The 22,210-nt window shown below is 45.8% G+C and overlaps 1 protein-coding gene across 7 annotated transcripts in view; it reads right to left on the reverse strand.

Moving 5' to 3' along the window:
• Window positions 1-9,756: 9,756 nt before the first annotated feature.
• The window catches only part of LOC135919467 (uncharacterized), a 283,301-nt gene continuing 270,847 nt past the window's right edge, over window positions 9,757-22,210 (reverse strand). For 2 of the 7 annotated variants that reach the window (XR_011512886.1, XR_011512887.1), the window contains 3 exons: window positions 14,324-14,402; window positions 13,531-13,658; window positions 9,757-10,883 (listed from right to left, as the gene is read on the reverse strand). Coding sequence is in view for 5 of the 7 variants with exons in the window: in XM_070535995.1 (XP_070392096.1) it covers window positions 10,872-10,883; window positions 13,531-13,658 (140 nt within the window). In the remaining 2 variants the exon portion in view is untranslated. The remainder of the gene's footprint in view (window positions 10,884-13,530; window positions 13,659-14,323; window positions 14,403-22,210) is intronic. The other 5 variants (XM_070535992.1, XM_070535995.1, XM_070535994.1 and 2 more) reach the window with 3 other exon arrangements.

The raw sequence follows: 22,210 nt of genomic DNA on the forward strand, positions 1-22,210 counted from the left end.
TTGTCGTCGTCATGTTACTACTATGTATTCAATATCCATTTAGATGTGCTGCGGTTTTTTGCAGTCACCTATATATATATATATATATATAAAAATGTTCCTCGTTTCAATAAAAATTTAGTTGAGAGTTAGCGCTCATGCTGTCTGCTTCTAGTCTGTGTCCGTGTCACTTCGCGCTACAATCCAAGATCATGTTACTGTACCAACTCGCCCAACTTTCTATCCTTGTGTTAAAGACACTCAGACTTGTTCTTACTTATGTGACCGGTTATTTTTGTGCTTTATAATAAGATGCAGTGCTTTTCGAATGAAGACATGTAATAGTTCGTAGTCAGGTTACTTAAAAAAACTGTTCTGCTTAAAATTTAATTGAGCAAGCCTGTGCCATTATTCGGTGCTTATGTCTTTGCATTGGTACGGTTTTACTCCTTATCTTCCTTTTTACATTTAAAATGTGCAAACATTATTATGTAACCATTTATCTTTAATGAAATACTTTTCTTCTGTACATTTCGTCACAAATTTTACAATGATTTTGTTCAATTAGGTAACCTTAGACTAGCTGATTGTTATTCTGGTAGCTTAACTTACAATGCCTGTGGAATATTCAATGCAAGCACATGCTGAAAAATAAACTACATTATTGGGTATAAGCAGGTCACTGGCAGTAAATGGAGCATACATATATTTCAGGAAATAGTGCATGCTTATATATTGAACAGCATGCACAACTACACATGCTGTTTTGTTCGTAAATGCTGAAACATTATTCGGCGTGGAAGCACTTTGTTCTTTCGATTTTAGTGCTACCTTTAAGTCATGTGTGAAAGTACTAGTAGAAGCATCCCGTGGAGATAAATGACAACTGATGAATAGAGGTGTAAAATGTGTGCTTAAAACGGCAAAAAAACTGCTTGACGGGCAAACGCATGCTTCTGTAGTACTGCACTTATTACGTCGCCAATCCATGCATTGCTTGCGCTCTATTGCATTCAATATGAGCTACTACAACGAGCTGTGGTGTCTTTCCCTCCTAGTCGAGCTGGTGTTGCGAAAATTTTTGACCAAGAAAAGTGGAGGTTTTTAATTATTTCTGAAATGCATGTAACCATGCTTTTGGCTGTGTGCTGTTTCCACGGGGTTATAAGTACTGGTGCACCAAGGTGCGGGAGATCCTGTGTCCTTAGTGCAGCGCGCATTGTTATTGCGCTCTGCATCCTGCCGGCAGTGTACTATCACTGCAGAGGAAGATTACGAAAAGCATGGCGTGTGTGCCTTGCTGCAATGGCGAAACCTTAAATTGTTTGCCTGAAAAGGTCGCACGTTATGCTACCACATGACGGACCAGAAGCGCAATATGAGGACGCCTCACAGATTCTGGCTCATACTGAACAAGGTAGTACCATAGCTAAAGCTAGGCAGCATTCACAACAGCTAGTCTGCCCATTAACTACATGGCTGTAGTGAACGCTAAAATACTTGCAGGGATAACACCCTTTTGGAAGGGTGTTGTCCATGCTACACCCATAATGAATGGGTGGTGTCTGTTACACCCCATATAGTAAGGGTGTTGTTTGATTTACACCCATAGGCAAGGTGACGTCATATTAACACCCCTCCTTTGTGGGGTGTTAATTCGCATCCCGTTGCTTGGGGTGTAGCAATACACCCAAAAAGGGTGTCACCCATAGGACAAGTCATTTACACCCTTAAGGGTGTTAAAATTTTTAGAGTGCAAGAGCAACTGGCAGGGGGCGCTTGCGTGCATCCGCCTCCGAAAACGCCCAGCATTCCTCGCCTGATTTGTCGTTTTCGGCTTGAACTCGAGAGCGTTGTGTTTAAAAGTTTCGTTTCGTGTTTCTTTTTTAGACTCCTCAGCTCTAATAGAACTCACACCGCGTGCAAGTCTGTGCCTCGCGTCCGCCGTGATTGTGTCGGAAACATCGGAGACGCAGCAAAGCCCGCGATCAGTTCAGTGGCAACACATCGACACAGCCTGAAGTGCCTTCGGAACCGTATCTCATCAAGAAAAGGCTATTAAAATGCAAACTTGCCAAAATAAGCTGTTGTTACCTCTTCATACGAATACTGGGGACAACGTCGTTGACGAAACGCGCCACTTTCGGTCTCTTGGCCGGTGGCCGAAACAAGATGTCGAAAGCTTGCGTGAATACACTAGCTTCCGGAGCTTCTTCGTCGCTTGAGTTCCCGCTGGTCGATTCGGAACTTGAGCTAGATAAAGCATCGCTATCCGCAAGCAGTAAAAGCGCAAGTGCACAATCCGAAGCACCACACATTTCTTTCGAGATTCTGGGATTCGCGTTCACGGGCGCGCGCGCCATAGCGGTAAGTTGGCTGTGGGTGGCCTCACATTAAGAGCCTTCGGTCAACTCCGTCAAATTCGGGGAGTAGGGAGCGCTGCACCGTGGGGCTGTCCAGGTGGTCGGCGGAGCGAGCGGACGCACCTCACCCCGGTTCCGTGGATTTTCACTCGGGTAATCGGATTTTCGACGTGAAATGGACTGATACCACTCATAATCGGTCAGTGGAGGTGTTCGGCACCCGTTCCCACCATTCTCCGTGTGCAATTCCGATCATTTTTCTCCGAAAAGGACTCTATACCGCTCCAAGCCAGGCGCGGAACGCTAGGCCTCGCGTTGTACCTAGCACAAGGGCCCCCACCGCCGCGGCCGCCGGTGAGGCATACGGCCTTCGGCGCGTCTAGACTCACATCGCCTGCGTATTGGCCTCGGCAATGGCGGTTTACAGCGTAGAAGGCAACGAAATCGGCCCCGAAGACTTAGCTGACGATCCGCGCTGGTCCAGAGCAATCCAAGCCCGCAATGTGGTCTTGCCTACCCTAGCCACTTCGAATCCGGCTCTGAAAAAGGCCTCCCAAGCTCGCTCACCCGCCGGCCCGGCCACGTCGGCGTCGCCCAATCAAGGCAAGGCTATTTCTCCAAAACTTAAACGTCATGCTCCACTACCAAAACTCCCGGCTAGGGATCTGAAAGTAATTTTCCGACCTGGTGGCGGGTTGGATCTTAGACAGTGTAAAGGCGGCGCGCTGCTGCCTATTGTGTGCGCGGCTGTGAAGCTCAACTACCATGACGCCCGGCAGCACGACCGACTCAGAGTTAACCCGCACAATAACTCATTCACAATCAGCACCCTTGCCGAGGTGCGTGCCAAAAACTACACTCTTAAAATTTTTACACCCTTATGGGTGTCATCCAGGTGTTTTTATATGTTCACCCTTGTAAACACCCTTGAAACACCCTTTTTTAACGGAAAAGGGTGTTCAACAAGAAAACACCCCTGAAACACCCGTCTTCCTAATTTACACCCTAATTATAAGGCAGTAAGTGAACAAGCTTACAGTATATGATAAAAGAACATTGCCAGTTAACGCGTTGATATTGGCTATACATGAAACGCGCGCTACCTGCGCTTGAATCAGGTAGCTGGAATGATTAGATCGGGGCATCTAGGCAGCAGCGCACTGACTCCGAACAGCAGTCAAAAATAAAGTTTCCCACGAATGTTGATATCGAAAGGATGACACTAACGCGCAGACTTTCCATAGCCAGATATCCGCAGGAGGCTTCATATGATCAATGGCAAAGTATTTACCATGCTATCATTGAATACTTAAAGGTGTGCAACCAGTTAGACTGGGAATGGTTAGGAGTGAGGGCTAACGGTAAATAGCTCACCAACTTACGCTTTGTACATGACATTGGCATACTCAGCAACGCTGCAGACTATTTGCAACAGATGCTTGATGACCTTGGCGAAGAAAGGGTAAGAGTCTGATTGAAAGTTAGTATGCAGAAGAGAAAAGTAATGTTCCGCAGCCTGGTGAGAGAACGAATGTCATGGTCGGCAGTCAGCCTCTAGAACCTGCGCAGAAATACGTTTATTGCGGATAATTACTCGCAGGGGCCTCTGATCAAGGAAATTAACAAAAATGAAAAATTAGCTGGAGCACTTACGGCAGGCATTACTAAATCACGACAAGGGAGCTTACTGCTAATCAGTGCTTTCTACCGTTACTAACGTATGGGGTCGAAACTTGGAAGTTACCAAAGAAGCTTGGGAATTCGTTGAGGACCGCGCAACGAGCGATTGAATGAAAAATATGAGGCATGAAGATAATAGACTGGAAGACAGCGATGTGGATTAGAGAGCGAACGAGGATAGCTGATTTTCTGGTTGACATCAAGAGGAAGAAGTCGTGATGGGCAGACATTGCAATGCATAAGGGAGAGAACTGCTGGTCTATTGATGTTGCAGAATGGGTGCTAAGGGAAGGGAAGCACAGTCGAGGACGGCAGAGAATAATCTGCACGTGATGGAATTAGGAAACTTGAAGACACCTGGAACCAGTTAGCACACGACAGGGGTATTGGAGATCGCTGGAGAAACTCGTCCTGCGATGGACATCAAAATAATCTGCTGATGATGATGATGTTACGACATCCATGCCAGCTTCGCGGCACGTCATTCATGTTATGTCATGGATGCGTGTCATGCACGTTCTGATAGCTCGATTTGCGTCGATTGCGGGTGGCGGGGTGGGGGGGGGGGTGCGAGTAGCGGCGTAGCCAAGTGGGGCACGCCGCGCTCTTATAATGCTCACTAACAGTAAATGTTTTGCTGCTATGGCAATGGCCTTGCTTCTTCCCCCTCCATGGTCAATGCCCCCCCCCCCTCACACGACAAACTTTTTGGCTACGCCACTGTGGGGAGGGAGGGTGTAAGATTGCTCTAGACCCCTCCCCCTAACTTGCCAACGGAAACGGGGGAGGGGAGGGCAGCTGCCGCCGGGCCGCATACCTTAGGCAGCCATTTACCGGTGGCATTTGCTTTTGGACATGACTGCTGCTCTAATGTCATTACACAGTAGGATTCATGGCGGTTCGAGGCCATGCGACAATAAAAAAAACATACAGCCATCAGCAAGTCTTAGCTTGAGCAGATCTTTGGGAGCTGGGCAACTTCAGACTCTAATATAACGAAAAGCTTGGTACCCCTCTTACATGCATTGTCAACTCTGGATCACTACTGACTGCACATTTCCAATAAAAAAATCACACAGGAACTCCTCTGGGATTTGTCTGAGTATGCGTAAGCATTGTGACTCTTCCTCATCTACACGCAGTCCATGTCGTTATCAATGTTATGAGACTTGATCCGACAAGTATAAGCGACAGCGCTGCGGCGACACGAGATGCTGTGGTCGGCGGCGCCAAGTGAATGGCGCAAGCAAAGTACCAAGGTAAATATACCTGGTAGCGAAGCTTCCATAGGAGCCCATACGTTCAAAACATGGCGGTCCGTCGGCGGTCCATGGGGCTTAGCGACATCTGGGGCCGAATCTTATAACGGTTCGGTTGGGGAACCGTTCCTATGGCCTCACCTGATTGGCCAAAATTTTGATTACGTCACAGGTCGTCAGAGGCAGCGGGGCGGTATCGCAATTTTTGTATACGTCACGCATCTGTCAATCATCTTCAAAGCGAACCAGTCGTAGGAACCGGCGAAGGGGTAGTCCGCTTTTGGTTCCGTTGCTGTGGCTTGGCTGTGGGCTTGCGACTCTGGCCGCGCGCGCCGGTCGCGCGACCCCGGAGACACGCGGGCGTCGCGCGCGCGTGCGTTCGTTGCCTCGGAGGCTATTACTTGCCTTCGTCGTCTGCTTGGCGTTGCTCTTTCGGTGTCGACCACGGCTGGAAGCGCGATACGCGTTCGAAGAATTGACGGATATTGAGTTTGCACCGCCCTTGCTGGCTTTCTAAGTAGACCTTTTGCAGGCTACGCTATCATATGGAGGAGACTCGGGTGCAAGCTTACGTGTGGCCATTCCACGCAGAGGAAGCAACATTGCGCGCTGCGGTGAATCGCCACCGGCCTGCAGCTCCCAGAGGTCGGTCAGACGTGAAGCATTCATCGGAATGGCCTAGATCTCTGCTGCCGACACTGTCCACAAAGTTTCTCTCGCAATTACTGTGTTGGCCGTTTGAAGGACTGGGTCAACTTTCCCGTGACCCCAGCTTCAAAGCCAATGTCAAGGAGATATTTGCATGGTGACATCGAATTCCTAGTGCTATCACCAGAGTGAATAGCTTGCAGATCGCCGTTCAGCAGTCAGAAGGGTTCAACCTAGGCTGGCTCAGCGCTTCCTTCGTTCGGCTGATAAAACTATGCAATCAGGAGGGGAAGATATTGTGGAGATCTCTTATTTGGCTGCCTTTTTTTTTCTGTAGTTCGGGAGTGCCGCACTTTGTTCCTCAATTTCACGGCACAGCGCGCACCGTCAGCACCACACTCTTCGATTTGACTTCGCGCAGGCAATGGAGGGCCCGTATACTGTAATGTTCGATTTCAAGTTCCATTGCTTCTACCACGCCACGCGCCGTGGGGCAGATCGCAGAGATAGCGGCAGCGCGGCGGCGAGCGAGTCATGTCCGAACCAATGACGAAGGGCGAAAAAAGAAGGAAAACTGATATAGTCGGCTAGTAAATGTGTCCCTAAGAACCAGTTCATGGTTTTGTCGCGCTAGCTACTTGAGAAGTGCTGGCAGTGCGTTCCTGTTGCGTGCATCGTGCTAGCTCCTGGTAGCAGACGACATAACGCTGCGCTCTGCCAACTCATTTACGCTTGCGATACCGCCTGTGGGCTGAGAATGAAAAAAGAATGACATTAATAAATTACTTCTGCATTGCGTAAACGCCCGGCACCACAAGTTTATACTTCAAAATTTGGCTATAATATTTAATTTATATTTTACGTTTATTTGACAAGCAGAAACATTCTGCAATTCCTCGATTAACTCGTCATATGATGACGTACGCTTCAGAGGTGGCACCCTCTCATCTATTGGTCGCGTCCTCCCCTTCTTCCACCACCGGCTTGGGAGTGGCACGTCTAGTGACGTAAGCGGCGAAGCGGACGGTTCGTATTCCGAACCGTTATAAGATTCGGCCCCTGTATGTAGTGGGAACACTTCCGGCGGAAGAAAAAATAATGTGACGCCATGTCCGTTAAAAGCAGAAGTGACGTCATTTTGTTTTCGAAGGCCCGAAATTTTTGTTGTTCTTCCTTTGAAGCTATATATTCAAATGCCCCGCCATTCGACTTGACGGGCGTTTCGAGCTTTAAGCGTGGAAAGCGATGCAGGGAAAGGCCAGCCGTACGGCTGTCGAAATCGCATCCCTGCACAGAACATACTTTCTTTGGAGGCCGACGAAAGCTTTAGGTGTGGAGTGCTGATCCTATTGTTGGATGCCAAGCCCGTCGGCCAGCGCAGTCGCACAAAAACAACTACACAATTATCTTGCGGTCGTAACTCACTACTTTTGACTGAACAGGTTAAGAAGCAATGAAGCTACCCGCGTCATCAAATTCAGACAAACTTTGACAAGCAAGAAAGTACAAACTGTGAGGGGGGCGTATTTCAACAGGTGACCTTTACGAGTGAGCCTTTCTGCCCATTTCAAGACGTGCATTGCATTGCGAGTGAAAGTGGCGTCAACGCCCCCTGTAGCGATGGGCGCTGAAAAGCAATGCATTTATTAATAATAATGAAATTAAACTTGTATTTTCTTAACTCGTCACGAATCTATGAAATTGTCTAGGAATTTTATTTTCGCTGAATGAATCTAACTGTGTGTCGTTTGAATTCAAAAACGCGTTTTTCTTTCCCAATGTTTGTTCCCTCCAAACATAGTCGCGCTTCATCGCTGCTCCCATAACCCCCCATGTTGATGTCGGTGACAATCTGTACTGAACCGCTTTTCGCCCGAAGCTTCGCGACCTATTTGAATCGACCTTGAAAGTACTGCAGGTGGCAGGGACAAGTGCGCTGGTGGCGTTCCGTTCTTTTTGAGCCGTTATCGCTCTTTAGCACTTCTGATCCGCGCCGAACCATTATCAACCGTTCTCCGGCGGCGCCTGCTTGTGACACGGCTGCGCGAACTGTATCTAGAAAGCACACTGCAATGTGGACAGAGTGTGCCCACTGCTGAAAACTTCACGCGCTGTGTTCTCACCGTTTACTTCGCTTTGAAAACAGACGCGCGTACACCTATCTTGAAAGTGATCTGCGAAAAGCGCATAGTGCGGCATGAGCTGAGAGCTTCGTGAGCGCTGTGTTCTCGCCGCTTCGGTCGCGTTGAAGCGAGAGCTAGCACGAAGGTGAATTCACTCGCTGTTGCGGGTTCTATTTTGAAACGTATCGTGTGGTACGGACTGACGGACGGATGGTATTTCTTGTTGGGAAAGTATAGAAATGCTTACGTTATAAAAAAATCACAGGGTTCCCAAATTTCCCGATAACAACACCAACCTACTCCCCCGCCCCCCGCTGAGCGATGCCGTCTTGATCGCCCCCTCCCTACCCTGGGAAAAGGGACACTACGCCTCTATATCAGATGAAGAAACGATGATGAAACGTTAACAACGACAAGAACGGCATTTCCTAACGCGCTGTCTTATGGCCTCCGAGATTTGCGCGCGAAGCTGGCGCGCGCGAACCTGGGAGGCCATAATTGGCCGCTTAATAGCATAAAACGACAAAAAGATAATACCAAACGACAGTCAAAAATGCAAAAGAACTGACCTTAGTCATACTGCTTGGGGAAAAGAAATAAAAAATTAGACAGCCGCAACACACGCCACTAAAGCCACCACCGCCGGCATAATGCGGAACCAGCAGTTGGCAACATTCATTCGCGCTTCATTGCTTCGTCCTACAGTGTTCTAGAAGGGGGCAGTGCATAGAGTTAGTAGAACAACTCTAGAGGAAAAGCTGGGCCGGAAAAGTGGGAACCTCTAGGGCGCCGCCCTGTTGCTGCTGGTCAATGTGGCCAGCGCAGTTGCTATTGAAAGGGCTGAAAACAAGTACAAGTTACCTTATGCTTTGTCATTTAAAAACGCATAATTGATGGCTTTATGAAGGTGATGCTTTCATATTAAGTTTACAGAAAGCGCTTGCTAAGTGCGTGACTTATGTAAATGATGATGTACGCATTCATGCAATAAAGGATGACGCGAGTTTCGGTTTCGAATTCCTTTTGTTTGTGTTTTTGTGTGCCTGGTAGTTTCGTTTGGTGCAGTTTAGGTTTGACGTGCGATCGCGCAACATCGGTTGACGCGATAGCACCTTCGCCCTTAAGCCCTTAAAGGCTCTGGCATCTCTCTTCACATGTGAGTAAACGAGTGTATCTTCTTGTTGAATACCACGCGAGTAGACAGCTGTCGTGATGTATCGCGATCGTTTATATTTGAGAAACATCGCAGTACAGCACTTTCCTTGTTACCTGTCGCTTTGTCTGCGAAGTACAAAGAAAAGACAATGAACGTGCTGAGGGGCGTTTTTATTTGCAGGTTTCCTTTCAGTAATAGGGAATTGCTGAACAGGTGGATCACTGCAGCCGGAGTTGTACTTGCTAATCTAAAAGGAAGTCATCGGATCTGTTCATTGCACTTTGAAGCATCATGCTTCTATAAAGGCCACAGTAGAAAGACGTTGAAGCCTGATGCTGTGCCGAGTATTTCTGTGCCAGGAAGCAATCAACAGGCGAGTACCTAATACCGATGAGATCGAGTGCATGAACCCATGTATTAACGGCGTAGGCGTTTTATTAACTCTGCAATATTTTCAACTCTTTCTTGCATGACATTTCATGTGACATATGTTGTTCTGTCACAAACATGTGCAGCGAACGATTTGCTTGATCGACTCCGGGCCTGTGGCACCGTTGACTTGCAATTGATGCCGAGTCTGTTGCATGTGTATCCATAAACTGGCACATCATATATCATTACGAGCATCTTCAAATTTTATTTTTTAGACAACATGCACATACATAATACTGACAAATTAAAATACCACTGAATAAGCAGCTGGGGCACAAACTTTGGATGGGTAGACTCGCAGGTAAAATAACTAGATCATGCAGGCAAATCCAGCTCCTTTCCCTTAGATCAGTCTACAAGGGCATGAAAAAAGATTTTTCTCGCACACCAATTATTTTGCTGTAAAATCAAGTGGACCCACCACATTATGTGTCAATGTATGTGTTTTACATCATACTAAAATTTGCTTTAATTTAACAAATGGGATGAATTATTTTGTGGCTCATTCAGTCTAATCGCACTGCACGCTGCATTAATCAATCTTCTCTTAGATCTTTGCAAATGTTGAATGAAATATATTTCCCTGTTATGGGGTTGACATACAATGACAAGCCCTTCTGTGTGCGCCAAAGGTAAAATTTAAGCTCTAAATTAAAGACATTTGTAGTCAGAAACAATAAGCAAGAACGGTGAATGCACAGTATTGGAGGTGCATGGTACAGAAATTACGAGAAGTATCCAATGATTTTGTTTAAAGAAAGAATGGTATTTCAATTAAAATGCAAGACTATAATGGAGGTCAAGCAAGTCATTTAGGTAGATTACAATGAGATTATGCGACTAATGGGAATGTGCACAATGGGTCAGGAAATTTGTTTTACTGCAAAATGAAAGTTGATGACTGTTGTGACATGGAGTCAATTTAGCATTATGGGAGCTGTGTGATAAATTCAGAAAGAAACCAAAAATAAGCCACGCATAAAAAGGAACAATTTAATGATGCTCACTTTACACTAGGATGAATAAAAATATAGATCACATCTGTACATATCAGACACCTTGTGAAACAATAAAGGAAGAATTCAGTTTAAAGCTATGGTACGTGCCACATAGATGAGGGAGGCTTTGCACGAATAGTGATGCAGACAAGGATAATTGCTACTATTTTTCGCTACCACTTCAAGTGCTTCCACCAAGTGTTACAGTGCTGCACACAGCCATACCAAGGATCTCACAGCAGCACCTGCAGGTAAAAAGCAAAAATCAGTTAGAGTGCTGGTGTATTCTTGAAAACCTTTAGGCAAGAACAGTGCAAGCATACATAAAAACTGCATTTATTTCCACAGTTCCCCATTTTAATGCCCTTTTCTTCTCACTTAGACGATACCTACACCTCGCCACCACAGCTCCCTTGCGGAAAGTCCATCAGCAAGGACGCCGCGCAGGCACATGCAGGTAAGAGGCAAGAAGCAATGGCACTGGTGCTGACATTCACCCAATTTCTTTCTTTTGCTTATGCTTAGGCAGCCAGCACGCCCCCAGCAACCACATTGGCTGCGGGTGTGTCACCCATGTCACCAAGGAGGCATTTGAGGGTAAGCCACAGTCAATGAAAACAGTCACTTCTCCATGTAAGCGATGCTCTTTCTCTCAGATGACTCCTACACCTCGCCGCGGCAGCTCCCTTGTAGAAAGTCCACCAACAAGGACACCGCGCGGGCACATGCAGGTAAGATGCTAGAAGCAATGGCAGTGGTGCTGACATTCACCCAATTTATTTCTTTTGCTTATGCTTAGGCAGCCAGCACGCCTCAAGCAAGCTCCTTGACAGCGGGCTTGTCACCCATATCACCAAGGAAGCGTGTGAGGGTAAGCTACAGACAATGAAAACAGCCACTTCTCCATGTAAGCGATGCTCTTTCTCTCAGATGACTCGTACACCTCGCCGCGGCAGCTCCCTTGTAGAAAGTCCACCAACAAAGACGCCACGCAGGCACATGCAGGTAAGATGCTAGAAGCAACGGCAGTGGTGCTGACATTCCCCCAATTTATTTATTTTGCTCATGCTTAGGCAGCCAGCACGCCTCAAACAAGCTCCTTGGCAGCGGGCTTGTCACCCATATCACCAAGGAAGCGTTTGAGGGTAAGCTACAGACAATGAAAACAGCCACTTCTCCATGTAAGCGATGTTCTTTCTCTCAGATGACTCCTACGCCTCGTCGCGGCAGCTCCCTTGCGGACAGTCCATCAAAAAGAACGCCACGGAGGCACAAGCAGGTAAGATGCAAGAAGCAATGGCAGTGGTGCTGACATTCACCTAATTTCTTTCTTTTGCTTATGCTTAGGCAGCCAGCACGCCTCAAGCAAGCGCCTTGGCAGCGGGCTTGTCACCCATGTCGCCAAGGAGGCATTTGAAGGTAAGCCACAGGCAATGAAAACAGCCACTTCTCCATGTAAGCGATGCTCTTTCTCTCAGATGACTCCTACGCCTCGTCGCGGCAGCTCCCTTGCGGACAGTCTATCAACAAGAACGCCACGCAGGCACATGCAGGTAAGATGCAAGAAGCAATGGCAGTGGTGTTGACATTCACCTAATTTCTTTCTTTTGCTTGTGCTTTGGCAGCCAGCACGCCTAAAGCAAGCTGCTTGGCAGCGGGCTTGTCACCCATGTCACCAAGGAAGCGTTTGAGGTAAGCCACAGGCAATGAAAACAGCCACTTCTCCATGTAAGCGATGTTCTTTCTCTCAGATGACTCCTACGCCTCGTCGCGGCAGCTCCCTTGCGGACAGTCCATCAACAAGAACGCCACGCAGGCACATGCAGGTAAGAGGCAAGAAGCAATGGCACTGGGGCTGACAGTGCTCGCTTTTTTTTAATCTATTATGCTGCAACTATATGTGAAAATTTCACAGAACCTGCAGGTAGGCTTCCGTTGAAAATACTGCAGCTTTATGCAGTACTCTCATTACAACACATTCTCTGATATGTAGTATTTATCCTTGCAACAGCAATTTAGCTTGTAATATTAGCTGTATAGTGCAAACACAATGTTAGATGTCCTACATTCCAAATGTTGCACCTATACCTATACTGGTGAAACCTCTTTCATTACAGACAGCAGCACCTTCCCAGCACCTCGAAGGGAGTGATGATCACATGTATTCAACTTTGCAATCACCAAGCTTCTGGACACAAGCAAGACACTGTCTGAAACAAGACGAAAGCTGAAAAGAACAAAACATAACCTTAAAAAGAAGAGAGAGAAAATAGCAACCCTTAAGGGACTTATCAGTGAGATGAAAGAAAAGCAGCTGCTAGCTCCTGAAGGGGAGCTGGTACTGGAGTCATTTGGTGAGCTACCGAAGGAACTAATAAAAAATTGGAGCACCAACATCAGCCGAGCACGAGGTCGAAGGCGCTACAGTGAAAAACTTCGCAAGTTTGCAATAACGTTGCACTACCATTCACCCAGTGCCTACAATTACGTCTCAAGCATATTCTGCATGCCTAGCAAACAGACAATCCGCACATGGCTGAAAGTAGTTGATGCTTGGCCAGGGTTTACCCACGAAGCCCTTGAACACTTGAAGATATCCTTCGAAGAAAAGAGTGGAAGGGAGAAACTCTGCTGTGTGATGGTAGATGGCATGAGCATAAGAAAAAAGTGTGATGTTGACACTGCAAGTGGCCGGCTGATAGGCTACGTTGACTTGGGCAATGGCCAGACCCCGATTGATACAGATGACACAAGCCTAGCTGGAGACGCACTTGTTTTGATGGCAGTGGGAGTTGCTTCCCCATGGAAAATGCCATTTGCTGACTTTCTTAATAACGGACTCAGTGGAGAAGTGCTAAAGAACATTATTATTGAGGCCATTGTTCAGCTCACCGAATGTTCACTCGATGTAGTTGACATCGTTTGTGATGCCCTTGCTGCAAATGTTGCAATGGCAAAACTGCTGGGCTGCCGTGTCCATGAGACCAGCAGCAACTCCTTCAAGACATCCTTCACCCACCCTGTGGAGCCATCAAAAGAAGTGTCAATTGTATTTGATGCAGCACATGGCCTCAAACTGCTCAGAAATCTTCTTGGAGACAAGAAAGTTCTGCAAAGCGCCAAATACGGGGTATGTATCTGTATCTGTAATGTATCTGGTGAATTATTGTGAAGTCTAACATATAAATTCTATTTTACAGAAAATTGAATGGGGCTACATTGAAAAACTTCAAGACCTTCAAGAAGCCGAAGGCCTTTGAGCAGCCAACAAGCTCAGAAGGGCCCATATTGAATATTATCAGCAGATAATGAAAGTCCGGCTGGCTGCACAAACATTCAGTTGGTCGGTCAGCAGAAGCCTGGAGCTGGCACGGCAGCTAAACTTGCAGCAGTTTAAGGGGTCTGAGGGAACTTCAAAGTTTGTTGCTGATGTCGATCGGTGAGTCATAATTCAAGCCTATGCTACATTCAACTAACAATTTGCCTTTTCTAGATTATTTGACATCCTGAACTCCTAGAGACAAAGAGCATTGGGGTTCAAAGCTCCACTTCGAGCAACGACAATTCACCACCAGAAAAAAACGATGCCAGATCTTTCCACCCATCTGATGGCCTTGCGACTACCATCTGGAGACCTAGCCTGTACATCTGGGAGACGAATGTCAATAATCAGTTTGGCATTCACCTTAAAGAGTGTAGCTGAACTTGCAGACAGGCTTTTCAAGTCGGCACTGTGTAGGTAAGTCTGCAACTTCCACTTTTCCCTGAAGTAAATGGTCAGTGCACAATCAGACATATGTTAGGAAATGAAATGTCACAAATGTACACTATATATGCAGCAAGAATAAAGCACAGTTAACTAAATTTGGCTGCTCAAGTCATTGCACTTCGTGACGCCACACCTGCAACCATAGGATTGATATGGTGCACCTGTTACAGCAATTTGTTATGGATGGACGATTGATCAAATGACCTTCTAATTAATGGATTAATACTTTATGGACAAAATTTTAATTTCAATTAATCAGTCAAGTTCACACAACCAAAATCAGGTAAGCGCTTGCATTGACGCCCTCTCGCACAACAGCAAGGACAGATGCTTGCCCCCACGACAGATTAGTCATACAGCTAGCCCTTCATCACTGGCATCTGCTGCCTAGCACAACAGCATAAGAAAAAAACTCAATAGAATAGAACAGCTGTGAGATACAGCCCCTGTTGTTGCTGCAACATAAGTTATCATTTCCAGGTTATATTCATCTTATAAAGCATAGGTCACGTATGTGAACTGTGACAATTAGGTACCCATGGAAATTAAATTACTTTCAATGTGCAATAAAATTGTGATAGTCTCTTTCTTGCAGCTACATTTGCACGTACCGCCTGAGCCAAGATCACCTGGAAATGTTTTTCAGTTGTGTGCGCCATCGAGGAGGGTGGAACAACAATCCTTCTGCCATGCAGTTTCGATATGCTTATCGCAGCCTCCTCATTCATGCCGATGTAACGCCAGTGAAAACGGGAAATGTCGCTCCAGATCTTGAGGGCCTCATGACAGTGCCACATCAGAGGATGCAGCGGAGCCGGGATGAGGAGGATGACGAGTCCCTTTCACCAGAGGCATCTATTATTCTTGAGGTAGCTGACCATGACTATGGAAACCTCAGCTATGGCCTTACAAATTTCAGTAGTGAGGTTGTGCAATATGTTGGAGGCTTCATTGTCAGAGCAGTGGCAAAACGTGTAACATGCTCTACTTGCACCGATTTACTTGTCAAGGAAAACATCACTAGTGTACTGATTTTCATTAGAAATAATGGGGGATTGATCATGCCGTCTGCTCTGGTGCACCATGTCCTTCACACTGCTGAACATGTCTCGTAATAATTTGGCCAATGTTAGAAAAATGACGATACAGCGGCTGGTCCTACTATCATTCCGCCAGTTTTGTGAGAGGCATGAAAGGACCTTATCAAGCGTTGAACATTACAGAGACAACCCTGAACATGTAATTGGATTGATTAAACTTATGCTAAGGACATACTGCATACTTCGCCTCAGAGAGCAGGCAAAAAGGGTGACAGAACACTCAAGGGGCACTTATGTGCGAGCACTGCTCACAAAGCAAATACTGTTCCAGCACCAGTAGATGCTATGCTCAGATACTACTAAGAGTAACTTCAATGCAACTGTAATCCGTTTTATACACAGCAGATAAAAGTTCTGAAAGCTGCGCAGGTAGTGCAGCAATTGAAGTCTCGCTCTGCACGTTTTAAAGTGCAGTAGCTATGGATCTGCAATACTTTTCTAAAGAATATTCTTCTTCATATGTTACAATTGCAACTTGTAGACATAAATTCATGCCAAATTATGCATTATTTGTGAACCCTCTGTAGACATTTTCTAACATATTTACGTAAGCGTCCTGTACTCCTTGATTATGCAATGCCTTGATGACTGCTGGTATCTCTACTGAATTAAATGCCTCTTCGTGATCTATGAAAGCCACATAGTGAAGCTGATTGTACTCTACAGATTGCTCGATTACCTCATTGATGAGATGGATGTGATCCATTGTAGAATATCCCTTCCTGAAACCAGCCTGTTCCCTTGGTTCACTGTAGTCCAGTGTTGCCCTTATGCTATTGGAGATTTTCTTGGCGAATATTTTGTATAATACTGGAAGTAGGCTAATTGGCCTACTATTTTTCAATTCTTTAACTCCATTTCAGCTTATGACAACTGCAAATGCAGGGAGCCTGCGTCTCTCTCCTTATGATAATTATTTCGTGCAAGAGATAACCCAGCTAGAGGAAAATAAGAATTGAAGATGCCACAAATTTTTTCCGTAATTTAAAAAGTAACTTTTTATCACTACTGCCCCTTTTTAAAGCATTACAGTCCTCATTGAAACACTTGGCATATGACAATCTAATGGTTGCTGCTGGTTTTTCGAGTAAGTCAGACTGAGAAAAATGGGGGAAAAACATTAAGGAGCAACTTGAAGGAATGTCTAAATGTGCCTGTGAATAAAATCTATATATAATGAAAGTGTGAGAAAGCACCAGTGTAAAATTTTAAGATAATGTGCATTGACTTCATAACTTAGAACCTATAAATTTCACTTCGAAAAGGGGAAAAGAAGAACCTGCAGTTGTATTTGCTTGTGAAAAGTACTGCACTTGTAATATTAGAAAGTACAAAATGAGCATGCTATTTTTCAGACTTACTGATGTGTATTATATAATTTCATTGTGCCTGATTTTTTACACTATATATGCTTTATGCAAGTGACCAGCACACCTTCGACGTGATTTTTAGAGCAAGATCGAAGCTCTTAGTATTTGCATCCACTATGCTTTTATTCAGCTTGTCTCAGCGGAATGGGGAAAAAAGAGCTTAGATTACAAATAAAGAAAGTATGGCTACTCGCTTCGATATCCCTTATCATCTACAAAATTATGTTGTCTGTGCACTTTTAGGGAAGCACTAAACCTTGTGGAGGAAGAAAAACAGCAACCTAAACAGATAATATTATTGAAGAACTTTTAAGAAATCCATAGCGTCCATGCTGAAAGGTGAGGTTGTTGGTCCTGTAACATGGAAAGCACTTCAGTGCATAAGTCGCGAATGCAGAAGGAGACAAAGGATACCATCCAGCCATATACCAATAAAAAATATGTAGTTTTATATGTCAATAATTTTTCTGCTCGCCTGGTTCATGCTTATTAGGCTGTGCGAGTGTGACCTCTTTCAGCAGCAAGCTAATAGAGGGAAGAGTGACATATGCAAATCCCGTTGTTGAGAAAAAGTGAGCTCTGTTTCATACATTACTTTGTCAGTGTGGTATGGGAAAACCGTGAATCCAACAGATGTGCAGTGAGAACCATGGTGATGATTACAGAAAGTATGCCATTCCAATAGTAGCTGGCATTATTGTTGTGCTCTCGGAACGTAATGTATACACACCTGCTCATCAGCCAAAATGCACTTTTTTTGCAAGATGGGGAACTCCAATAAAATACGCCCTCCGCAGAGGCAACAGGAAGACCCTGTTCTCTCATACCAAAGACATAGGTGGTGCAGCAAGCAACCGAATGAAAAGAAATAGGACAATGCGTTCCTTTTTGCCCGCCTGTGCCTTGCCCTTATATTCTGCCATGGTTTCTATGTACAAGGCATACGACTTGCTTGTCTAGGTGGTTTAGTATATGCCATTCAAACTGCCCTCTGATGGAGCATTCTTGAAGCATTGAAATGGTATTGCTGGTCTGGGTGATGCATTGACTGCAGTCACACAAATTATACACTCCCATTTAGCTTGGTGCATATTGGTTCAACCGCTATACTCAACAAATATGGTCACAAAGATATTATGTAAAAGAAATCTTTTAACAACTAAGCAAAAGTTTACATAATGTTAACACAAAACAGACTATGGTGAATGGAATGAGAAAAATTGTGTAACAGTTCTTTTTTACAGCGACTAATCTGGTTGATTATAAATATACTGTATTTCATACATCTTTACTTTTTCAATGAGATGTTGGCTAGGAACTACTTTGTATTATCATATGCTTAGTCATTCATTTTTGCATAATGTTATATAAAGCATGTTGCTTCTTTTATTTGTTCTACTTCTTATCTAGTATATTTATTTCGAACATACACTGAGCAATTTCGAATTATTATCATGTGTAGTGGTGCTGTAGTATATGTGGATATTGTTCTACAACATAAATGATACGATACAAGTTATTCTGCAGTTGTGATATACTACGCGCCCAGCTGAAGTGCAAGCACCATATGTTTGGTTGGCTAACAGATTCTTGTGGTACATATGCTGATAATGAACTTGATAATAATCTCGATGGTAAATGGGACATTGATAGATTGCTTTTTTTAAAGATATAACGTACATCTAGAGAATATGACTAAGGTTAAGGTCATTAAGGGTTACGGACTGGATTCCAAGGGAAGGGAAGCGTAGCAGGGGGCGGCAGAAAGTTAGGTGGGCGGATGAGATTAAGAAGTTTGCAGGGACGGCATGGCCACAATCAGTACATGACCGGGGTTGTTGGAGAAATATAGGAGAGGCCTTTGCCCTGCAGTGGGCGTAACCAGGCTGCTGATGATGATGATAGAGAATATATGTTATAATTGCAGCGCAGAGCATATTTTCGAGCTTCCCTCTGCGTTTTTCACCTTTCATTATGTATCTCTTGCATAGCCCTCAATGCCGCAATTTATGCTGTAACAGCTGCATTACGCACTGAATTAAGCTTGTGATATCCACGTGTACAAAAGGCCAATGCTTTCCGGAGAAATAAAGAAATTATGTTTTACCTACACTTCTCAGTGTCACAGGAAAATAAGGTCGATCTCGTCATGGAATTGTGTTCATTATGGTAATGTGTATGGCAGTTATTTTTTATTGACAAGGTGACAATTTTAACAGTTCGATCCATCATGGGAAGGGATTATATGCACATATATATTAAAAAAAACAGGGTGGGGGAGGGGGTCGCATAGACGCGGCATGAACAAACGTAACAAACGAAAACGTCCTTTTGACCCATTCGTTTAAGGTACCGCAAAAAACGTATTAAGCGTACAGTTCATACATCTGACTGGCATTATTTGAGCAATATCAGGGTCGCTATATAACCAAGCAGCATGAACTACACATACGCGGCCTGCTGACGCGAGCTATATATGCCATATCACTCGCATTCGCGACTGCACCCGATGCCCACCATCCTTCTGCTGGTTCATTGTGCTCACTGCACCGATACAAAAGAAAGATAATGGGCACAGCTGTCTTTGAAGCACTTCGACCTTGCGAGACACCGCTGCGCGTGCCAAGGTGTTATGAGATCGGCTGTCCGCGCATACAGCCAATTATGTATGCGAACATTTCCTGGCACGCTTAGGCCTCGGTGGCCCCAACCCGCGGACCACACTGCTTCAGCTTCGATCCACCCCACTACCCCTGGGGGTGCCCTAGTGATTCTGCGTCGCCTGCTTTAATCGCAGGTGCTCTCCGTTTGTCGGTTACGTGTGCCCCGGGGTCAGTACTTGCAAAGAAACCGATCTGTCGTCACGAGGGGAAAGGAACCCATAACAAAAAAAATTGGAGGACGCTTAAGCTTCGCCTTCAAGAGTGGGACGCGACAGCGTTCCCGTCGACCCGCCAAGGGGTATAAGACAATGCGCTACGGCACAGCAATCACTTACGATGCGCCCCGCATCGGACTTAGCGCCCACCTATCACGCGGTGAGCGTGGAGCGTTCGGCGCGGCAACGAAACGTGCGCCTGAGCGAACGAAACGAACCAAAGAACTCGGTGTCTCGGAGGGGAAACGATCTACGCCAGCCAAACGACGCGATCGGCACGGGCAGAGAGATAGATAGTAATCTAAACCGGAAGCACGGCGAAGCGTCGTCAGGGGAGAGGGAGTCCCGCGACGCGCCTGGCAGCGGTCCCAATGCGCGCGCGGCGCGCCTCCTGTCGGGGCAGCGCCGTACATTGAGAGGAGGGGGTCTTCTGTGTTTGCCGCAAGATGGCTCTGCGTGTGCGGAAAGCGCACAAGAAATGCAGCGGAAACGCACTTCGCAACTCGTGTAATTGTGACTTCTGTACGTTACATGTTCATAATTACCGATATACACCGCAGTATAACTTTCCACGGCTCGTTTCGAAGGCAACACCGCATTCACTAGAGGCGCGTTTGCACCGCTTGGAAGCATCGAACTCGTGGCTGAGTGGTAGCGTCTCCGTCTCACACTCCGGAGACCTGGGTTCGATTCCCACCGGGCCAATCTTGGAAGTTGCTTTTTATTTATGAAGCGCCTGCCGTGATTTATCGCTCACGGTCAACGCCGCCGACGCCGACACCCGATGATGATGATGTGTGGTTTTTTGTGGCGCAAGGGCCAGGTTTGGCCAAAGAGCGCCATGACAAGTGTTAATGTTGACGGTGTATTATGAAGATGTGACATGGCTGTAGAGTGGCCTAAAAATATTCGCTGTAAAGTGCGTAAAATCTATGTACTATAAAATTATGGCGATGACTAATGAATACTATGAACATTAAAATCCATCGTACAAGAATGATGCAAAATATAAAATGTATAAGATGGTAACATTACTTGGAGCACTGCTGCCTCGCCAGAGCCCTTGAAAACAAGGGTCTAGAGGCATGTGCTATACCAAGGAGCTATCACAGCGGCGTCCTCTGAAGAGAGGACCCGCTATGAACATGTAGGGCTAAAAACATGCAAGACAACATCTTTCAGAAAACTCAGGACTGCGTTGGTGTCAAATAATGGTTCTTGGCCGAGTAACATAACAGGATGAAGGGGGATGCGCTGCCGGTAGGCTAAGGGAAAATGTTTCTTTCTTTCATATTCGGCTTCCCGACACTCCAGGAGGACGTGGAGGACGGTCAGCCTCTCCCCGCATCTACCGCAGGTTGGAGGATCATTTTCAGTGAGTAAATAGTTATGCGTGCCAAATGTGTGTCCTATTCTCAGACGACAGAATAGGACATCTGTTCGGCGTGATTTTGTTACAGAGGGCCAGATTCCTAACTGTGGCTTGATCACGTGGAGCTTATTATTTGTTTCCGCGTCCCATAGGCGTTGCCAGTGGTTGCGTAGTTTCCTCCGTAAGAAGGGCTTCAGATCCGTGACAGGAACTGCAGCGGTGGGATTAGCAGAATGCCATGCAACTAACGTGGCCATCTGGTCCGCCAGAACATTACCTTCGATGGCCCTATGACCTGGCACCCAGCATATAATCACATACTGGTTAGATGCATATGCTTCACATAAGACGGAATAGAGTTCAATTATTACAGGATTTTTGTGCTTGCAGAACGATATCAAAGCCTTCACAACACTTAGGGAGTCCGTATATATAACTGATTTTTTGAGTTTTGATTTCCTTATATGCTTCACGGTCGACAATATTGCGTAGGCCTCAGCCGTGAAGATACTAGTTTCCGGATGCAGTGCATCGGATTCCGAGAAGGATGGCCCGACGGCTGCATAGGACACCCCGTCATGTGACTTCGATGCGTCTGTGTAGAACTCCGTGCAGGAGTGTTTGTGCTGGAGTTCCCGGAAATGCATTTGGATTTCGATATCTGAAGCGTGCTTTGTAACTTGAACGAAAGATGTGTCGCATTGTATCAGCTGCCACTCCCAAGGAGGTAGCAGCTTGGCTGGATGCATTAGGGGGAGCTCGAGGAGTGGGACATGCATTTGATCACTAAGCTCCCTCACACGCAGCGAGAAAGGCTGTCTTACGGAGGGACGATTGCGAAAGAGTGTAGCATATGTCATGTCATTAATGGTATTAAAACAGGGATGTTGTGGATTTGAGTGGACTTTCAGAAAATATGTTTGGCTAATGTATGTTCTCTGCAGATGAAGTGACCACTCATTTGATTCTACATATAAACTTTGTATGGGACTCGTTCGGAAAGCGCCTGTGGCCAGTCGGATTCCTAGATGGTGGACCGGATCTAGCATCTTTAGCGCGCTCGGGGCTGCCGAATGATAGATC

The sequence above is a fragment of the Dermacentor albipictus genome, chromosome 3 (genome assembly GCF_038994185.2).
Source record: "Dermacentor albipictus isolate Rhodes 1998 colony chromosome 3, USDA_Dalb.pri_finalv2, whole genome shotgun sequence".
Classification (NCBI taxonomy): Eukaryota; Metazoa; Arthropoda; class Arachnida; order Ixodida; family Ixodidae; genus Dermacentor; species Dermacentor albipictus.